Raw genomic sequence first — 21,298 nt, forward strand, 5'->3', positions numbered from 1 at the left:
CTCTTCCTGGTTTTGGCTGTTTAGGACAACGCACCTAAAGGATGAGTGCAGATAAACAATGGAGATGATCCTTAAGAGAGTCAGGTCTAAGCAAAAACCCTCGACTGTTTTCCTCACGGGAAAGTTCAGCTCGATCTGCAATAAAATTGTACTTCTTAAAAGTCTAGATGACCACAGTCAAGATGAGAATACAGGGAGACCTCAGTTCATAGACAAAGGGTAGTGCATGGATTTGGATCGAAATACGCAGCCCAGGTTTGAACCCTGCCTTGGTCAGTTACCAGCTACTTCAACCTCAAAGTACTTGTCTGTGAAATGGGGAGAATACTAGAACCTCCCTCATAGGGTTAAATGAGCTAATGTACATAAAGCACTTGCTAGAGTACCTGACACACAGTAGATGCGGAAGAAAGGGCAAGTGCTATCAGTCCAAGGAAGCCTCTGAAACAATTAGCTGGCTACACCTCTGGAAAGAATCATTGAATCACGGAAAGGAAGACAAATTTTTTGGAAAACTCAAGAAAATTTAATTCAACAGATAAACACTGAGTGGCCAGATTATTATGATCTCTGAGCGCATAATAATCTGGCCACTCAGTGTATATCCTATATAATAAAAGGCTAATATGCAAATTGTCCCCTCGACTAGGAGTTTGACCAGCAGGCAGGCCGGCCAACCGCCCATGTCCCCTCCCCATGGCCAGGCTGGCAGGACCCCACCCATGCACGAATTCATGCACCAGGCCTCTAATTTTATACACACACACACACACACACACACACACACACACTCTCTCTCTGAGTGGCCAGATTATTATGCATTCAGAGATCAGAATAATCTGGCCACTCAGTGTATAATGACAGCCCTACTAAGTGTCAGATATGGTACCAAGGGGTTTAAATATGAAAAAGTAACATCTGCCCCTGTAGGGGCTCACACCTGGGAGAAGTGCTACCTCAGAGGCAGGCTTGTGCTAGAGCTGACCGAGTTTAACCGTATGGGGGAAGAAAACAAAGGTGAGCAAAGGGGCTTTGGAAGAAGTGATACCTTAGTTGCAGCTCGAAGGATAAACAGGAGTTTACTGGGTGGACCGAGAGAGGAAGGAAGCTTTCCTGCCAGAGAGAACGGCAAAGAATCTGACCTGACAGGAGGCCAGGCTACAGGTGCAGTCTGGATTGGAGCCCCGGGAATGGGCAGGACTGGACCACCTAGAATCTTTTTTTTTTTAAAAAAATAATTTTTTAATTAACTTTTTATTAATTTTCATAGTCCCTGATGTAAGTCAGAAGCTCTTGCAAACTAATTTTTTTAAATATATTTTTTTATTGATTTCCCTACAGAGAGGAAGGGAGAGGGATAGACAGTTAGAAACATCGATGAGAGAGAAACATCGATCAGCCGCCTCCTGCACACCCCCTATTGGGGATGTGCCCGCAACCAAGGTACATGCCCTTGACCGGAATCGAACCTGGGACCTTTCAGTCCGCAGGCCGATGCTCTATCCACTGAACCAAACCGGCCAGGGCCCACCTAGAATCTCTTCAATAAGAAGTGGCATTGATGTCACTTGGTGTCCAACTCGACATGCGAGTTGTGGGAAGTCTGAGAGCTCCTGGGCTTTTGGCTTGGGTAAGTGGATGGTGACAGAGGGAGGAAGGAAGAGTGGTTTGGAGTGGGGAGGAAGCTTGAGGCAGGCTGGTACGGAGCAGAGGGCACCTGGGCTAGACAGAGTGGAGTCAGCTGTGTTTGCAGGTAGCGTCTAGGGGAGTAGGTAAACATGTTTTGGGCGATGGAGGGACAAATAACAACTAATGGTGACAGTTTACTGGGCTCCAGGCATTGTACCCAATGCTGTCTTGTCCTCAGAACACCTATCTGGAGGATGTCATCAACCTAATTTACATATAGGTAACAGAGAAGCCCAAGGTTAAACGGCTAGACTTGATCTGAAGCTTGATTCCAAAGCTCAGCCTGTCGAACACTAAGCCGGCATCCCTCCGCTGTGTTTGTGGAATTCTTGTCCCGAGAGATATTATTAGGTATTCCCTGGGGTCCAATACGTTTGGGAAACGCTGCCTCCTAAAGCCCTTTCAGACTGCACATTAGAGTCATACAGGCTCTGAGGAGTCCTCCAGTAAAGAAACCCATGTGGCTTTGAACAATCAGAGCTCCCAGTTAACGGAGCGGGGAACGCTGTTTTCACAGCACAGCGAATAACAGCCTGCCTCCAGGCGGCAGCTGGAGAAGTGCTGTGCTGGGCCACCCCTTGCTCCCTGTTCTCTTCTTTGTCTTCTGGGCAGCCTAGCTGCTCTGCCAGGTGAAGTTCACAGACAAGGGGGGAAGGAGAGTGTGATGGGATGAGGACCTAGGAGATGGAAAGTTGAAACTGCAAACACAGGTGGGTGAGGGCGGCAGGCAGGCCCGACACATGCTGCCCGCCTGGGGGAAGGTGTGTTGGTCCAGCTGCCTCTCGCCGGGAGACCAGCCCCAGCCTGCCCCATGGAATGCCATCAATACCAGACACCGCTGCTCCTGCAGAGTTCTAACAGGTCGTCAAGGATACCATTCTGCAGAGACAGGAAGGAAAATGGGGCGAGTCTGAATTCCAGGAGTTGGACTGCTGATATAATGACAGTAATTTCTGCCCTTTTTTTTTTTTTAACTCCCCAAAGGAACTGGTGGCTGTATTGTGGAGAGCGAACGAGGCACCCAAACACGGCCTGGCTCCATCTCAAGTCACTTCCCCTGGACGGTCAGGGTCTTCCCCTGCGAGGTAAAGGCGCCCTGCAACTCCGCGGGATGTCCCTGTCTCCACTCAGCAGATCCCAGACCGGATAAGGTCACAATGGCTCCTTTGAGGCCGAGGCTGTACACCTGTGATGCCATCTGAACTACAAGGGAGACAAAAGCAGGCAGAAGAAAGAGCCTTTTGAGAGGGGGAAAAAGAGGCCAGCGCTCTGGGGACTGCCTCAGTTATATTTGCTGTGTAAGGCGAGCACGAGCCAGCGCCGCTAGGATATCTTTTCCGCCTTCTGCATTTAATTAGCAACCCTTTGTACTATTTCGCATCTTCCACGCAGTCACCTTAAACTGGTCAATATGATTTTGAGCAGAAAGAACAGGCAGGGAGACAGCCGTTGAACACTGAGACTTTCTCATCTGTTCATTACACAGAGCCAAGAATGTGTGTCCCATCACAAGGCCACGCTGGGCGTAGGTAACCGACACCGCATGTGGCTCTCCCCAGCCTGTCTGCAGCCTCCACCGTCACAAACAAGCCTTCTTCTGTGACTTGGTGAAATGCCTGGAGTGCTGGGTACGTTGTTCTGAGATCTGATTAATAATCAATAAGCAGAGCACAATTGGGAAATCGTGGAGGAATGAAGTTTTTCAGCTCACAGCTTTTAACAGCTCACCCCCAGCAGGGGATGCTGGCGGCCTGGATTGGGGGGGCTCTAAAGGAGTCCTCAGCCCTCCGGGAGCTGCTGTCCCTGAGCAGAGCTCCTTGTTCCGAGTTTCCTGGTGTGCTGGCGGAACCTGCTTGCCTCTCTGCTAGCTTGCCCTCCTACCATCCAGGACTTTCTGCATAATCGTTTTGAACGGAAGGGAATCAGAGACTGAGGGCTACTTCTGGAAGTTTCTACCCAGGGTTGGCAAAGAAAATTTCTCCCTTCTTTCTCAATCCCCTACTCTCCCTTAATTAAAATGATCACAAAGCTTGTAAGCCCCGTAATAGTCTACGTCTGCTGACATCAGGGCACTTGCTTGAAGGGAGCTGCAGAGTCTCTGTTGCTTAGTTTGCTGAGGCCTAACTCTCCTGTGGCTCCTGAGAGCACGACTGAACCACAGCAGGAGGCCGAGTCGCTGCTGGCAGCTCCTTTTGTCTCTGACAGGTACCATGCAGGCCCCGCCTGGCGGGCTGTTGATTATGTACCGAACCAAGGGCAAAGGGAGCCATTGATGAAATCTTGTGCCCAAGAACCCGGATTTCTAGCCACAGCACTGCTCCCTGGAGGTTGCTAGAGCAACCACTGGCAAGCAGGCAGTCCCACGCTCCAGTTTCATAGACGTATTGGAGCTGGACAACTGTTGAATCATGCCCCTTAACAACCCCCATGGATGCAGAACTGTGTTGAAAAGAATGCTGAGGTCTCATCTCGTCCTGGCAGGAGAAAGTGTCGTTTGGGGAGGATGGGGTAAAGAGGTGTGCAGGTTTTGAGGTATATAGAAGTGGAAGCTGTGAAGGTTTATCATCAGCATAGAAGATAGGAGTGTGGGGACACCATGAATGCTTGTATTTACCATTGCTGACCTTGGTTGAACCCTTTATCAAAGAGTAACTGAGAATAAAAAGGAGACTGGAGTGATTTCCTCACTGTAATGAGTGGCACAGTTGGGACTAGAACCCCGGCCAGGCCCCAGTGACATCCTGAGCCACAGACTAACCTGGTGTCAGCTTTGCTTTATCTTCTCTAAAATGAGGACCCCCCAACCCCCATCCCATCCAGGGTGGGAAAGGCCTGGAACTGTATCAGAGCGTGGCAGGAGCTGCTAGGAGAGGGCCAGGCAATCACAGTAACTTGGAGTTGCACTGGGTGGCAGGTCTTCTCTCAGACACTGGACACGGGTGAACCCCTCCTTTGTGCAGCTCCTCGGGGGTGTGCCTGGCAAGTTTCGCCCTCAGAGGCAAGAATGAGGAACTGGGGCTAAACAGGCTTGGCCCTAAACCCCACAGCCTAGTGGGAAGTCCAGAGGGAAGGTAATGTTCCGTGGAATCTGCTGGAGTTAGAATCCCGTGAGCTCAGGCTAGTGCCCTCGGAGCCTGTGTCAGCAGGCACCTCCCTCAAAGGACTCCACGTAGGCACTTCCTAAGTATCTGTTGATCAGACACACCGCATGCCGGGTCTTCTGCTTGGAACATTTCTACACTTTTCCTCCTGGACTAGAACGTGAGTTCCCTGAGGACAAAGACCACGGGTTATTTGTCTGGGCATTCTCGGTGCCCAGCACTTACTTAAGGTATTTTTTTAAAGAATAAATAACTTCATGAGTTCTGTCCCCCCTCCCTCATTCATGACCACAATAAAGAGCTCCAGGGGACAAGACAAAACAAGCAAAATCCCAGTTTTCAACAGAGTGCCAAACCGAAATGCTGAATATTTTTCCAAGTACTATAATTCTGTTTTAAAAAACCAAGTCACCAGCATCGAGATTGGGTTTTCAACACTCACATCAACTGCAAAAAAGGAGAGATCCCCTGAGAGCAAACAGTGCCCTCCAGTGAGAACTCACTACCTACACAGCCTGGCTGCCCACCACCTGCTCCCCCAAATTCCGTCTGGTTAACGGAGTGGGTGTGTGTCCAAGGGTTTCACAGCTTGGCCTCATGGTGTGCCAGCAGCAGGCAGGTGAGATGACCAGGATCTGGAAAATGGAGGAGACAGAGGACATTCTTACAGTCTTCCCCAGGGTGGGGCTGCCCTTCTTATGAAGAGTAGAGACTTGGGGTCACCTGAATGACCTGTAATCTCATCTTCTCTTCTGACCTATCTTATTCCCAATGTTATCTGCCATCTCATTCTCAAAAAAACACTTCGGATGATTGTCGTTGTTTCTTCAGGTCTATGTCTATATTGAGGACTATTAATAAAGCCACATCCTAGTTGTCTGATCTTAGACAAGTGTCTTTCCAGTTTCCTGAGCCTCAGTTATCTTGTCTGTAAAATGGGGATAACAATGACCAAACTCCAATTGAGTTTAAAATTCCGTAATATATCTGGAGAGCTTAGCCCAATGCCTGCCACATAGTAGGTATAGAATGAATGAGAGCAGCTTTTACCGTAAGACCCAGAGAATGCAAAATTCTGAAAGGGGACTTTCAGGAACAAAAGGAACGGACATTGGAGTACGTGGGAACTATCTGATAGGGCAGCAATTGTCAACCTTTATCATCTCACGGCACACGTAAACTAATTACTAAAATTCTGCAGCACAAAAAATTATTTTTTGCCGATTTGACAAAAAAAAAAAGGTATAATTTTGATTTATTCACACCAGACAGCTATTGTTGTGTTGGCGATTGTCATTTTTTCTTTTTAATTTGACAATCTAAGGGAAAAGAGGTCAGTGCCCCTGACTAAATAGTCAGGTATTGCATGTTTTAAAACTTTTTGCAGCATACCAGTTGAAAATCGCTGTGATAGAGAATCCGGAACTCTTCACGAGGGGTAATTGCCTGGGGACCTCTGAAATGTCTAGAATGTTTGCCACTCTCCCATGTTGTAATTTTCTCCTGCACCTTTTCAAAAATCCTCACCTGAGGATATATTTTTTAAATTGGTATTAGAGAGAGAGGGAGGGAGGGAGGAAGGGAGAGAGAGAGGGCAGACAGAAACATTAATTGGTTGCCTCCTACGTGTACCCCAACCTGGGATCAAACCCGCAACCTAGGTTTGTACCCTGACCTGGAATCATACCTGCAACCTTTTTGGTGTATGGGACGACACTCCAACCAACCGAGCCACCCTGCTGGACTCTCTTGCACATTCTTACTTCATTTAGATCAGCTTTTCAATTCTTTAAATGAAAAAGGCCCAAGTATATAGGAGAGTCTATTTTTGAAACTATAAAATATCAGGGAAAGACTTAGTAGAGGAGGGAAGAGCTTAGTTTGGGGGCCACCAGAACGGAAGAGAAGGACACTCAGAATGTTGAAATGAGAACAGGAGCTCCCTGGAGGCCTCATTCTGAGAAGTTCTGCCACGCCTCAGACCTGAGCAGACCACTCCTCATTCCCTCCCCGCTGCTCCCAGAGCTCCGGCCCACAGAGCAGACATCACAAACCACGCTAGTTTGGGAAACAGTCTGCTTGGACTCCGAGTACTTCCATGACCCTACGTGGTGTAACCTGACCCACATACCCAGTTACGAGGATATTTAAAGGACACCTGATTCTTTCTGTGACACCGCGGTTACCTTAAACCTCCGAAGACATGACTACAAAGAAGAGAATCCCAGCCTCTGGCTTCAGGCCATACAGGAACAAGTCAAACTGCCTGAATCTGGGTCAGGAAGGAAAGCTGCCATTCTCAGGCAGAGAACCGCCTGCCTGCCTGATAGTCCACATCCACAGGACAGGGGTTCTCAGCCCAGGCCTGCACATCAGTCACATAGAGAGCTCTGAAAACACAGATTTCAGGGCCTCCCTAGACTTACTAAGTACTTCAGGGGTAACGCGTGGGGATAGGCAGTTTCTAAAAGTGTCATAGGTGACTGAGATGTGAAGCCAAGGTCGAATGCAATGCGTTACGGAAGTATCATGCTTTGAACTTCGGGGAAATTACCAGGGTTCCGTACAAGGAGACAAGACAGTTATCCTGTTTCCCTAAGTGGCCTCAGCAACAAGTCTGTTCCAGCTTCCCTGGCTCTCCGGGAGGAGGTGATCAACCAGGAGACAACTGCACTCAGCTGCCTAACCTTCCGGGCCTTTCCGCAGGTCCCTGAACACTGGAGATGCCTTCTTCATCGCCACCGAACTCAATAAAAGGTGCACTTCTTACTGAAATCAGATACAGATTTAAGAACACGTTTGGAGCACCTGTTTTGTGGCAGGCCCTGCACCAGACACATAAATCACAAGCCTGCGAGAGAGGCACTGCATCGTTCCTGTTTGGGGTGCAATCCTGGAAAAGGAGTGCTCATCAGAGCTTTACCAGCTCATTACAGCACAGTCCTCATGGAAATATATTACTTATGATCAACATACAATTTGGGGTTTATTGGTGACTTATTACTCATGAACAACATACAGTTTGGGGTTTATTGACTGATGAGTCTTCTCAAAATTCTTTTGGTCTCAATATTCTAGTGGTGGATGTGGCTAGGCTGAGGGAATGACCTTGAAATTATCTGAGGCTTATCCCCTCGGGCTGTCAAAACATCTGTCTTTCTTTTTTTTTTGTAAAAATATGGGATGCTTCAAGAATTTGTGCGCCATCCTGGTGCAGAGACCATGCTAATCTTCTCTGTACTATTCCAGTTGTAGTACATGTGCTGCTGAAGTGAGCACGCTAGTCTGTATTTTAATCCTGAAAATAATTCCGTTTGCCCATCCTCTGGAAAACAAGCAAACCATTTGCTGGGAATCAGAGTTGTAAACAAGGGACTGCAGGAGAGTATGTAGGTGCTTTTTGGTGGAAAGTGTTAGATTGACCTCAGCTGATTGGCGCTATGAGCTATGATTGTATTGTCTTCATTTTTAAAGATGATGAAACTAAGGCTCAGAGAACCTCAGTAACTTGCCAAACACACAGCTAGGACGGGGAGGGCAAGAATTTGACCCCAGGTTTTCTGATTTACAGGTCAGTGCTTTCACTGTAGCCCCACTACAGTGACCCCACTAGCCCTTTTGGATAGCCAAACAGAAGATATTTTAGGTTCTGTTCCAGATCATGTAACAAAACTAGTATAGCAATAAAGCGAGTCATAATCTTATTGCTGGTAATAGGGTCTTGCCTAACTTGCAAAACGCAATAAAGCGAAGCACCATTAAAACGAGGTATACCTCTAGTTACTTATGGGCAGACTTATAATGGTTGAAAATTCATATACTCTTTTTATAAGTCACATGCAAAAATCATTTATTAAGATCTAATAAATTTTAGGAGGACATAATTATAAAATCAATGAGGGCTCAGAGGGGCTGAGTGACTTGTCTAAGGTCAAACAGGCCATGTATTGGCTCCAAAACAGGAGCACTTTGTAACTAAAAGCACACAGCACGGTGGACAGGAAATCACAGGAGACCAGGTGTCAGAAGCCATGGATTCCTGCCCCTGTTCCAACCTGCATTAGTATCCCACTTTGGACAAGTCCCTTGTCCTTTGTAAAATGGAAACAATGATCTCTGACCTACTTTACTGAGAAGTGAAGATCCAAATGGGTGTGAAAGTATTCTGAACGCCCGCTCCAAAAAATAACGGAAGGTAGGAACTTGGGCGGATCCGTCAGTCAGACTGGCTTCAAATGTCAACTCTGCCCCTTTTTGGATGTGTGACTTTGAGCAGGTGATTTTACCTCTCTTACGCCTCAGTTTTCTCATCTGAAAAATGGGGCTAAATCAAGTACCTACCCCAGAGGTGGCTGTGACGATTTACACAGGGATTGCCCGACACAGACAGCCCTCCAATAAACGTCAGCCACTATTACAGTTAAACTTGTGCCTCTCGGATCTTCAACTTCTTCGAAACACGGACTTTCTGAGCGACCAAACATACCCTGGGCTTCAGTTTCGGTCCTATTATTCTCTACCTTCTTCCACGGACCCAGTCTCTCCCTTCCCCGTCTCCCTTCTCCACAGCCCGTCTGAAAGCCCTACAAGAATCCCCGTTTCGGCGCTGTCTCTTACTCGACGACCTTGGTCGGGTGCCCGTGGTGGCCGTAGACCAGAGCCCGGACCCGGGAGCCCTCGGCAGACGCGGAGTAGGAGGCGGCAGCAGGCGGGCGGCAGCCCGAGGCCGGGAGCAGGCTCCGCCGCAGCAGCGCCGGGGTCCGCGCCTCCCGCAGCGCGCAGACCCACATGCTCACCCCCAGGATCTCAGCGCCGGACGCCCCGGAGACGTCAACTTCCCGCGACCGCGCGCCTGCCCCGCCCCCGCCCCGCCTCGTAACCACGCCCCTCGCTCCATTTAAAGGGCCATCTCCTTCTTCCGCTGCCCGCGCGGTGGCGCCTGGAGAGATTGCGAGGGGAGCCGGGGACGCGCGGTGGGGGGACCTGCGGGAGTCGCGGGGATTTTGAGCCTGCCAACGTTGATCGCCCAAGGAGCGTCCGAGACTGGCCTAAAGCTAAGGCTGCAGTCTGCAATTTGTTGTTTGATTTTGGGGAAGACATTTCCCCTCCCCTGACCTCAGTTTCTCCTTCTTCCCACCGTTTATTTATTTATTTACTTATTCATTCATTCATTTAAAAACATTTTTATTGATTTCAGAGAGGAAAGAAGAGGGAGAACTAGAAACATCAATGATGAGAGAGAATCATTGATTGACTGCCTCTTTCATGCCCCACACTGGGGAGCCAGCCGGTAACTGTGGGCATAGGCCCTGACGGGGAAAAGAACCGTGACCTCCTGGTTCCTAGGTCCATGCTCTATCACTGAGCCATGTGGGCTGGGCCCCACCATTTATCATTGAGTGCTCACTGTGCCAGGCCATTTAAGGCATTATCTCATTTAATCCCCACTATCTTCTAATAGCATAGGAAGGCAAAGCTTACTTCCCTTCACTAAGTAGAGCACATGTAAGCTCCTGTGGAGGCAAGAATACTGGGTTTGGAGTTAGAAGATTTAGGTTCGAATCCCAGCCCTGCCTCTTCCTAGCTTGGGCAAGTGACTGAAACTCGGAGTCTTTCCTCATAGATACAAGGGGGAGAATATTTCTCCTTTAAGATTGTTGTGAGGGCCCTGGCCATTGTGGCTCAGTTGGTTAGGCATCTTGTGCACCAAAAGGTTTCTGGTTCGATTCCCTATCAGGGCACATGTCTGGGTTGCAGGGCTTGATCCTGGCAATGCAGGAGGCAGCTGATCAATGTTTCGCTCTCACATAGATGTTTCTCTCTCTCCCTCTCACTCTCTCTCTAAAAATCAATAAAAGTATTTTAAAAAAGATTGTTGTGAGGATTGGATGAAACAATAGAACAATGTTATATGGACAGGTATAATGTGTAAAATGCTAAGTGTTCAGGTATAAGGGAGGAATCCCAAGGAGGAGGGTCCCCTCTGAAAATGCTCAGTGTAGAAAGGAATTAAGTGGGACAATTGAAGTTCTTTGTAAAAAGATGTAGCCCAATAAAGACACCAGATCATATTTTTCACATTTCTGGTGGAGTGGAGACATGAGCATACCTAAAACCCAGTTGAATGTTAAGAACATGAGAGAGGGCACAGGTGGGAGTCAAGGAGACATGTCTGGGACGGGGGCAGGGTGGGGTATCTTGGAGAAGGTGCTGATGAAGCCAGTCCTGTGACTCAAAATCTTCAATATGCATAAAAACCACCCGAGGTTTCATCTTAGACCCACTGAGTTAGAATCTTGGGGAGGGGTCCAGGAATGTACATTTCTTACAAGCTCTTAAGAATATTCGGATGCAGCCGAAACCGGTTTGGCTCAGTGGATAGAGCGTCGGCCTGCGGACTCAAGGGTCCCAGGTTCGGTTCCGGTCAAGGGCATGTACCTTGGTTGCGGGCACATCTCCAGTAGGGGGTGTGCAAGAGGCAGCTGATCGATGTTTCTCTCTCATCGATGTTTCTGACTCTATCCCTCTCTCTTCCTCTCTGTAAAAAATCAATAAAATATATTTTTTAAAAAAAAAGAAAAAAGAATATTCGGATGCAGGTGGCCCAGGAAACGGGCTTTGAGAAACACTGAGGCAGGTCTGTGAAGGATAAGGAAGAGTTCATTTCTCTGGGTTTTATTGACCCAAAGCTTTTTAACTCAGAGTCTTTCCTCTGAGGAAGAGAGGAAAGCTAAGTGCTGTGATGAAGGGTGCGGGTGCTGGATTCTGGCAAATCTGGACTTGAGTCCTGGCTCGGCCACTTTCTAAAACCACTTCAAAGTGATTTTGGACAAGTCACTTGGCCTCTCCGGGTCTCCATTTCCTTATCCTTAAAATGAAGGAAATAATAGTGTCTGTTTCAAGGCTGTTGTGAGGATCAAGTGAGATATTATTCACTTCACTTGAAGCACTTAGTACAAGAATGCTTGGCACATGAAAGCATTTGATGAGTGTTATTGGGGGGTTATTGTGAAGATTAAATGAGAAATGTCACATGTAAAACACACAGACTGGGGTCTGGCTCATAGATCGTGCTCACAAAATGTTTGTACTTTCTTTTATTATAGAGAAAGTTGGTGTCCATCATGGGGGAAACACTTGGTCCCACACAGCATGCTCTCTCTCTCTCTCTCTCTCTCTCTCTCTCTCTCTCTCTCACACACACACACACACACACACACACAATACCCAGTCTTGCTTATCTTCTGCTTTCACACCGGTCGATGTCTGTGGTAAGACTCCCTAGGTGACTTTGAGCTGTTGACATTATCTTCTCTACCAAATGAGTTCCTCTGAATTATGGACAGCCCAGCCAGGAAGCCTGGAAAATCAACCAGCACGCCCCTCTCCTTGGGGCTGGACTCAGGCCCCATCCATCCTGATAGTCATCACTTTTGGTTCAGGCCATCGGCTCTTGTTTGAACTGTGTCAGCAGCCTTCTTTCTAATGGAGATTGGAGATGGCCTCTCTTCTTTCTGCCTCCCCAATTCCTTTAGGGGGAACCGGAAGCTACAGTGCTTTGTAAAACACCATGAACTATTGATATATTAAACTTTAAATTGTAAACAAAGCTATGATTCTATGCTCATTCTAGCATTCTCTCATACTACTGACACATATTAAAGTCTTCAGAAAAATGTATGTGGGAAAACACCTTAAAACAAAGAAAAAAATTATATTCATTGCAATTAATCTACCTTCTTGCAAATTAGAAAAATAAGACTGGTTTTAATTCAGTGGTTAACACCCCCCCGCCCCAACTTGGCTTGAGGAACACCTGGGTTCCTCAAGGGGCAAGTTTGAAAACCATTGCTCTAGGAGTTCAAGTCCAATTGTTCCGGCCTCACATTCAAGACCTTTGCACTCTGTCTCCCAGACTGTCTTATCTCCATGCACAGCCCATGATCCAACCATACCTGATACCCACCTTTCCCAGAACTTCCATGTCTCGTGCCTTTATTCAGCCTGCTCCTCCTGCTTGATATGCTCTTCCCTGCCTTGCCTACCCGGGAAACTCCAGGTTCACATGTAATTTCTTTGATGTTATTTTCCAAAACCATAGCTTGAGTCAACTCCTGCTGCCTTTGTGTTTTCTCTGGACAGGTGTTACAGCCTTTGGTCTCTTATTTATGTATGTGCCCATGTTCCCCTCCAGGCAAGCGTGGGACTCTGTTTTGTGTAGCTCCTTGATGCCAGCACCCAATATGGGGCCTGGCACGGGGCAGGTGTCATGCATATTCCATGAGTTGAAAGTAATTGAATCTCCTCATGGCCTGGCCCTGCCTGTGGTGCCGTCTCCTTTTCCTTAGATTTGGGTCACTCCAGGGCGGGACTTTCCTGGTTCTTCCCTCTTCTCTCTAGGATTGTAGAAGTTTGTGGTCTTTTTCAAGTGACGCAGAATGTTCTCTTTTCAGTTGTCCACCTGTTGCTTGTGTTCTTTCTCCTTCCATCACAGTCTCTGCCCTGTAGGCTTCCCCCTGCACCAAAGTGGAGGGGCGTGGCATCAGTCAGGTCTCGGTTTGAATCCTGGGCCCACTATTGACTAACCACGTGATCTTTGGCGAGTACCTTATGCTCTCTGAGCCTTGGTTTCCACCTCTAAAAAAGTGGAATCAATGGTATCCCCCTGTTGGAGGCTCGTAAAAGTCCTCTGCAAACAACAGCATCCTTGGTTGTTACTGCTGTTCATCAGATTTCTTTTCTTGAGTTTCATTTTCTGGGTGGTACTTTCTGTATCTTCTCTCTCTCTCTCCATTTCTTCCCCATCTCCCTTTTCTTGCTTCTATCTCACTCCCTGTGACTCTCTGTCTGGTTAACTCTCTGTCTCTGGTCCTTGCCTGTTGTCTTTTTGGCCACCTCCTGGCTCACTAGGGAAGAGACCAAGAGCCCAGGAGTCCTCAGCCCTGCCTCCTCCAGGCCACGGCAACCTCAACTGTGCCAACATCAGTGCGGAGCCAGCAGGGAGCAGAGGCAGTGCACAGGAAGGCCGGGATACACCTAGGCTCTGTTCGATGTCACTGCCCACTAGTTAGCCCCATCTGCCCAGGCCCAGGGGTCTCTGCTTCCTCAGTCTGCTCTCCATTTGGCTGATTAGGGGACGTATTACTATTATTATTTTAAGATATTATTATTGATTTCAGAGAGGAAGGGAGAGGGAGAGATAGAAACATCAGTGATGAGAATCATTGATCAGCTGCCTCCTGCACGCCCCCTACTGGGGATCGAGCCCACAACCTGGGTATGTGCCCTTAACTGGAATTGAACCTGGGACCCTTCAGTCTGCTCTATCCACTGAGCCAAACTGGCTAGGGCTATTATTTTTTTTAAAGAGACATGAGAACGTTTGCTCTTCTGCTTAATGCTTCAATGGCTTCTCACTGCTCTCAGGGTTTAGCCCAAAGCACCATAGTTTCTTGCATCACCTGCAGGCCCTGCCAGCCTCTACAGCTGCACCTGGCCCCCTTTCCTCCCCACTCATTCCAGCCCCCTTGGCCTCTCTGCTGCCCAAACCCACCAGCTCCTGCCTTTGCACAGGCCGCTTTCTCCGTCAGCCGTGTTCCTCCCCAGTGACTGCGTGAGGCTAGCTCCTTCTCATCCTTCAGGTGTCAGCTCAAATGTCACTACGTCACTTGCTCGGGGAATCCCTCCGATTATCTTAAGTAAAGTAGATCCCTCCACCCCATCCAATTATGTATCACAACACTCCATTCATTTCTTTTAGAGCACACATCTCAGATTGTAAGTATATATTTATTTCCAAGTTTGCTATTGGTCTCTCCCTCTAAAATGTAAGCTTTGCGAGGGCAAGGACATGTCTATATTAATTATTGAATTTAATATTTATTGAGCACTAACTACATATCAGATACCAGGCACTGGGATCCGTGGCAGAGTCCTTGCCCTCAGGGAGCTGATGTTCTAGGGGTGGAGACAAATAATGAATATGCTATAGAGTAGGTGCTCTGTTTAAAACCGCAGTAACCTGCTTCCCCCTCACTGTCAGACTCGCTCCCATTTCTCTGGTATATCACTGTCTCATATACCAGGAAATTTGCTGGTTTTGGCTGTTTATTTTTATTGTTTTTTTCATTGGAATATAAGCTCCATGAGGGCAAGGATTTTTGTCTGTTTTATATCTCCACTTTGACTCACGGCAATTGTTGAATAAATGAATCAGTGCCCAGTATTTGTTGATTTGTTCCAGATGGAAGGCAGGTCTCGGCCCCAATTCAATTCAGGCCAGATGACCTTGATTCAAAGGTTGGTGCTGCTGCATACTAATGCATAACCTTTGAAAAGTCCCATCTCTCTCTGTATCTCGATGTTCTCAACTGTGTAGTCGGAATAATAGGGGTGAAGATTAAGTTAGTCCACGGGGGTTAAGCACATAGAAGGTGTCTGGTCTTACAAAGTCATGGACAACTAGTTTGTGGTCATTGTCCAAGGGCTTCCACGGGCCTATACTGCGTAGAAGCCCAAATAACACTTAACCGGTGTAGCCAGAGTGTAGGCTGGAACCCACGAGAGCTAGTGAGGGAGGTGGGCTTCGCAGAATGAAAAAGAAGTTTCTAAAAGCCAGCATTGCAAGGAGAAATAGATGAACCCACTACTATTATGGCTGAAGACTCCAGCATCCCTCTGTCAGAAATGAACATTTTCAGCAGGCAGAAGATCAGTAAGGACAAAGTTGAACGCCACATCACCAGTCAAGTGGATATAGAGGACATTTACAGACTGCTCGCCCCAACAACAGCAGAACACCCATTCTTCTCAAGCTCATGTGGAATATTCACCAAGACAGACCACTTTCTGGGCCATAAAACACACCTCAGCAAATTCAGAAAAATAGAACTCATACAATGACTGCTCTCAGACCACAATGGAATTAAACTGGAATCAATAACAGAAAGAGCTGTAAAATCCCCAAATACTTGGAGATTAAATAATACACTTCTAAACAGCACATGGGTCAAAGGAGAAATCTCAAGAGAAATGTAAAACTATTTTGAAATAGCCCGGCCAGAGTGGCTAAATTGGTTGAGGGTCCTCCTGTGCACTAAAAGGTTGCTGGTTCAATTCCTGGTCGAACAATCAATGTTTCTCTCTCCCTCCCTTTCTCTCTCTAAGCATGTGCTCAGGTGAGGATTAGAAAAACAAAACCCCACTACTTTGAACTAAAAGAAAATTAAATGAAAATGAAAACACAAGGTATCAAAATTTGTGAGATTCAGTGAAAGCAGTGCTTAGAGGGAAATTTATAGCACCAAATGTATATATGAGCAAAGCAGAAAGATCTAAAATCAACCATCTAAGCGTCTGCCTTAGGAAACTAGAAAAAAAGAGCAAATTCAATTCAATCAGGAAGTAGAAAAAAAAATAATAAAAATTAGAGCAGAAATCAGTGAAAGGGAAAGCAGGAAATCAATAGGGAAAAACCAACCACACCAAAAGCTGGTTCTTGGAAAAGGTGAATAGCTCAAGAAGCCTCTAGCCAGGCTAAGTAAGAAAAGGAGGACGCAAATTGCTAAGATCAGAAATGAAAGGGGGACATCACTACAGAGCCCGTGGACATTAAGAGGATAATGAGTACTATGACCAACTCTAAAAGTTAGCATTGCAAAGACCAAACCACTCACTCAAATAGGATGATGAGCTTCCTGTCCTTGAAGGTATGCACTAATGCGCATTTGGAGGGGCCTAGATAGAGGGGTTGAAAGCAACAGACATCAGACGGGACCCAGGGTGTCTTTGTGTCTCTGTCCCTGAGGGCGCTGTGTGAGAGGCAGGCGTGGGCAGTGAGCGAGCTCACTTGGGAATGTCGGTGCCAGCTCAGTGCAGCGCGGGTGGTGCCTAGGCCCAGCCTCCGACCTCCAGGCGCGGGGTGCAGGAGTGGGGGAGGGGCGCGCCGGGGCAGTTGGAGGCCCGATCCGGCGGCAACACGCGAGGCTACCAGCAGGGGGCGCCCCGAGACCGCGGAACCCGCGGCCGGGCCTGACGTCAGCGCCCCGCTTGCTTGGGCTCCTGCTCTGGACTCGGCGCCAGTCCCGCTCCGCGCTGTGCTGCTTCGCTCCGGCTCTAGCTCGGCTCGGGCTCGGCTCGGGCTCCGGTGGCGCCCCCCGCGCCGGGCCCGGGGCAGAAGGCGGCGCACCATGGCCCGCGCCCAGGCTCTGGTCCTGGCGCTCACCTTCCAGCTCTGTGCGCCGGAGACCGAGACTCCGGCAGGTAAGTGCGCGTCGGTCGCACCAAGCTGGCTCTGCTGAGTCCGCGGGCCGTGGCGTAGCTCGGAAGAAAGTGTGAGTTTTGGGAGACCGGGTGCTAGGAGCCTGCTCCCTGTGGGTGCCCGAGTGTTGGATGTGCGATCCTGTGCTCACGGTATCCTGTGTCTGCGACTGTTGTGTATCCATGAGATGTGTGTGCAAGAAAAGGTGCTGTGTGTGTTGTGTATCCCCGAGTTCCTTGGGGTGAACGGTGAGTGCACTGAGGCTTTGGGTGTGCGCTGAGGGTGTGTGTCCCCGCCAGTGTTCGGTGTTTGTGCAGCCAGGTGGGTTGTGTGTCTGTTGTGTGTGCCTCTGAGTTGGGTTGTGTGGCTGGAGTTGTATCTGCTCTGTGTTGCATCTGTTTGCATTTTGTGTGCCGCGGCAGGGAGTGCTATTTGTTGTGTGTCTGGGAATGTGTGGTGTGTTTGTGTTAAGCTTGTGACCAGGAGCGCCCTGTGGATTCTGTCACCGAGTGGATCAGGGAACGAGTGTGTGGTGTGTGTGCATGTGAGATCTATGTACGTGTGTGAAGGCGTGGGAACGGGTCCGGAACGTGTGTGTCCGTGCGCTGTGTGCGCGATGTGTACGTGTGGGAGTGTCTGGGGTTGGCGTGGGTCCGAGTGGACGCCAAGTGTGCCGGGAATGCGTGTGTAGGAGCGTGTCTGGAGCGGATGTGAGTGTGAGTGTGTCCGTGTGTGCTGGCTGCGTGTCTCAGAATGTGGGGAGTGGGGTGCGCGCTTGGCCGTGGCTGAGTGTGTGCCCAGGGCCCAGGCCGCCCGAGGGGGCAGCGGCAGGGTGTGCGAGTGTGTGTGTGTGTGTGCATGTGTGTGTTCCCCGCGTGTGTGCGTGTGTGGCGCGCGGGCCTGGAACAAGTTGTCCCGCGCGTCTCGGCCGCCCCTCCCCGGTCGCGCCGGCCGGAGGCTCGGGAGGGAGGAAAGGGGCCCCGCGGCCGCAGACTCCGACATGTCGGGCCGTTTGTTGTTTCGCAAGTTCCGCGCGGCGCTGGCTGATCCGAGGCGGCGCCAGGGCTGCGGGACGCCGGGCGGGCGGCGGGGAGAGCTGGGCGCGGGAGGTGGACGCGAGGGCAGTGGGGAGGGCTGAGCCGGCGGGCGCTTCTGGGGGGGCCGGGCCCGGGCGGGGCTGCGACGTCCGGGCGAGAGCAGGGCCTGGCTCTGGGCCCCAGACGGCTCCCCCTGCGGTTGCTCGCCCGAGGCGCCGCGGACGGGGTCTCCCGGGACGCTCCCTCGGTGGACTCCGCAACTTTGTGCGGCCTCCCCGCCGGCCAGGACCGCCGTGTGCCTGTGTGTCCCTGTGTCTCCGTGCTGAGCGATCGCGCTGTCTCCGGGTGTGTTTCGGAGTCTGGGTCTTCTGGTGTGTGTGTGTGTGTGTGTGTGTGTGTGTGTGTGTGTGTGTGTGTGTGTGTACGTGTGATCGGATATCAACGTGCATATCTGGAGCTTGTGCCTGTGAGTCCGTGTGTGCTGTGGACAGTGTGTCGGCAGTGTGTTTGTGTGTGTGTCCCCAACCCCCCCAAAACCCCCACATCCCTCCCTGAGGCCTGTGTCCCCCTCCAGCGGAGTGGCTCCTGACCCCTCCCCTGGGGCGCGGGTAGGCGATCCTCCTCTCGGGGCCTCAGCCTCCCCCACTCCCACCGATTGGGCGGCTCCAGCCTGGTTCCCTCCCCCCCCCCCCCCCCCCCCCCCGCGGGCGCCGATTGACAGGGAGACGCCCCAGCAGGGGTTAGCACGGTGCCGGTGCCGGATCCCCACGTGCTGAGCCGCCTCGGCGCTGGTCCCCAGAGAGACTACTCCCGGCCCCCGGCTCTGAGAACAGGCTTCCCCGGGATGAGTTCACGGCCCCGCCGTCCTCTCAGGCCTTTCGAACGCAGCTCTCCGCCCCCGCCGTCCCTCCTGGCCCCGGAGGTCCCTCCTGCCGCGGGCTCAGACCTGGGAACTAGCCCTGAGGCCCCGGTGTCTGGCACAGCGTTAGCTTTGACCTAGTCTTGGAGACCCCCCCCCCCCCCCCCCCCCCCCGCATCAGCCGTAGCAACTTTGTCCCCCTACCCCTGCCCTGAGATTAAACGCAAGGGGTGCAGTGCAATACCTTGATTCCAAGAAGCCTCAGGTGCCCCAACTCTTGCTGGCATTGTCCTGCTGACAATACTGGAGGATTGTCAAGAATTGAGGTTTTGGGAGTGAGACATTGAGCAAATCACTTCCATTCTTCAGGCCTCAGTTTCCTCATATGCCTCGTGGGCATCATAATAATGGTGTATGGTACTTGGTAGATTGTAAAGTAAGGCTCTATCTGTGAATGCCAGGGAACAAAAGATGGTTTTGAGAACTGTTACAGAGTCCCAGGGGCTGTGAATTGAAACTCAGGGTGGTGGTGGGGGGCATCGTTCAAATTCTGCCTCCACCACTTGCTGTTTTTGTGACCTTGGGCAGGTCACTTCACTTCTTAAGTTTCTGGCACCCTTGTAGGTATTACTTACTGTCAGAGCCTAATTCAGAAGCTCTTGGTAGAAGGCGTGAGATCAGCCCTGGACCCCAATCTATGTACAGTCTCAACGCGGCTCCCTGAATGCCTTCTGATTCCTCCCCTCCTAAGGCAGGGCGTGTGATGTCTCTCAGCCATGTAAATCTGGCAGTAATTTATTCCTCTGCGTGCTAGCTCATTTTGTCCTTTTGGTTGCTAGGGTTGTGGACAGCAGGAATGAGGGAGAGGCTGCCCAGTGGTTTCAGGTTGGGCAATAAAATCTTGTCTGGGCAGCTGGTCCTTCTCCCTGGGCCTGGGGGAGGGGATTCGGCAGGAAGCCTAGCGTGGCCAGAGTTGGGGGGGGGGGGGGGGGCGCGCTCCCGGTGCTGAGCTCATGGGCAGTCTCCTGCCCTGCTCAGGTGTCAGGGAATCCAGGGTGGGCACCCTGCTTGCTCCAGGCGTGAAATCCTTCCATGCCTTCACCAGCTAAGCTGGATTTGCAGGGGTTACCCCGTGCCCCTCCCCCCTCGACCCCCTTCCTTCCTCCAAGCCCCCTTCCTGTATCCTGATGCATCCTGCCCTTACCCACGGTCAGGATCTCTCTCATCTGTCGCCTCGTCTCCATCCTCAGCCACCTCTCAACTGCAAAAAGGCTCCAGTCCCTTCCCTCTATCCCTCCCTCCGTGGTGCCAGGGATCGCCCTGAAATGAAAACTGCCTGTTTGGAACCTTGGTTTGAAACCATCTGAAGGCTCGCCATTGCCTTCAGGGCTAAGGCCCTTTCCCTCGGCCTCATTGCCTGCTCTAGCCCCGCTCGCCTGTCCAGCCTCATCTCATTTTGTGCCCCTTGTTGCTCCGCCCTATGCTCTGGCCAGTCTGACCCACTTATCAGTAGCCCCTAAATGCCCTTTACCCCCCTCTCCCCGCTGGGCCTTTGTACTTTCTAACTCCATCTCTTTACTTGGGGAACTCCTGCTCCTTCTTCAGGTCTCAGCGTAGACATCACGTCGCCCCTGAAGTCTTCCTTGGTCATCCTGGTTCTAGGAAGGGAAGGTGGGGATTGATTGGATTTTTTCCATGCCATTTGTAATTATTGTGATTACTGCTTATTGGTCCACTCTCCCTTTCAGACCATGAGCTCTGTGAATCTAGTTCACCTCTGAATCCTCAGTGCCAGGCACAAGGCCTGGGCTACTGGTGCTGAGTCACATATACTAGTATATGGCATGAAAGAATGAATGAAGTCCAGTGGGTCAAGTTCTGAGCTGGAGGTGCCAGATGGGGGCGCAGTGATTCCACTGAAAGTGGAGATTAAAGAACTAGGTTTCCCTCCAGGAATCTAGAAAATTCTGTTGGGCGATGATATTGTGTGTGAAAAGGCCAGGTAGAGAGTGCCATCTGGGAGTTGTGAGTTGGGGTGCTTAAGTCCATGGGAGAGAGGAAGGGAGCCGGTCTCTGCCTGCCAGCCCCTCCTCCAAGCTTCCCACATTGCCCCCACCTCCCTCCAACCCCACCCCCAGCAGCTGGCCAGGCCTGTCCGTGGACAGGCCTTTGTGCTGGAGGCCTGGCAGTTGGTGAGAGGCATTGAGTCCCAACCGTCAGTGAGACTGGCTGGGGAAGACGGGGGAGGGCCCTGCCTCAGGAAGGGGAGACTCTTCCTCAGGTCCCAGCTTCTGTCCTGGCTCCTTGGGAGCCTGAGGGAGCGGGGCGGGGGGGGGGCGGGGGGAGAGCTGCT

General features: G+C 50.5%; 2 protein-coding genes and 1 non-coding gene across 3 annotated transcripts in view; 1 reads left to right on the forward strand and 2 right to left on the reverse strand.

The window, feature by feature from the left end:
* Positions 1 to 9,626, reverse strand: part of MECR (mitochondrial trans-2-enoyl-CoA reductase) — a 30,993-nt gene extending 21,367 nt beyond the window's left edge. Inside the window, exon 1 of the mRNA XM_008147974.3 lies at positions 9,408 to 9,626. Within this exon, the coding sequence (XP_008146196.2) occupies positions 9,408 to 9,580 (173 nt within the window). The 5' untranslated portion in view covers positions 9,581 to 9,626. The remainder of the gene's footprint in view (positions 1 to 9,407) is intronic.
* Positions 7,963 to 8,069, reverse strand: LOC114233971 (U6 spliceosomal RNA). Its single transcript, XR_003620175.2, has one exon. It is a non-coding gene; the product is annotated as a U6 spliceosomal RNA (small nuclear RNA).
* A 7,249-nt stretch (positions 9,627 to 16,875) lies between the features above and the next one.
* Positions 16,876 to 21,298, forward strand: part of PTPRU (protein tyrosine phosphatase receptor type U) — an 81,144-nt gene continuing 76,721 nt past the window's right edge. Inside the window, exon 1 of the mRNA XM_008147972.3 lies at positions 16,876 to 17,051. Within this exon, the coding sequence (XP_008146194.1) occupies positions 16,979 to 17,051 (73 nt within the window). The 5' untranslated portion in view covers positions 16,876 to 16,978. The remainder of the gene's footprint in view (positions 17,052 to 21,298) is intronic.

This window comes from Eptesicus fuscus, chromosome 9 (assembly GCF_027574615.1).
Source record: "Eptesicus fuscus isolate TK198812 chromosome 9, DD_ASM_mEF_20220401, whole genome shotgun sequence".
Lineage (NCBI taxonomy): Eukaryota > Metazoa > Chordata > Mammalia > Chiroptera > Vespertilionidae > Eptesicus > Eptesicus fuscus.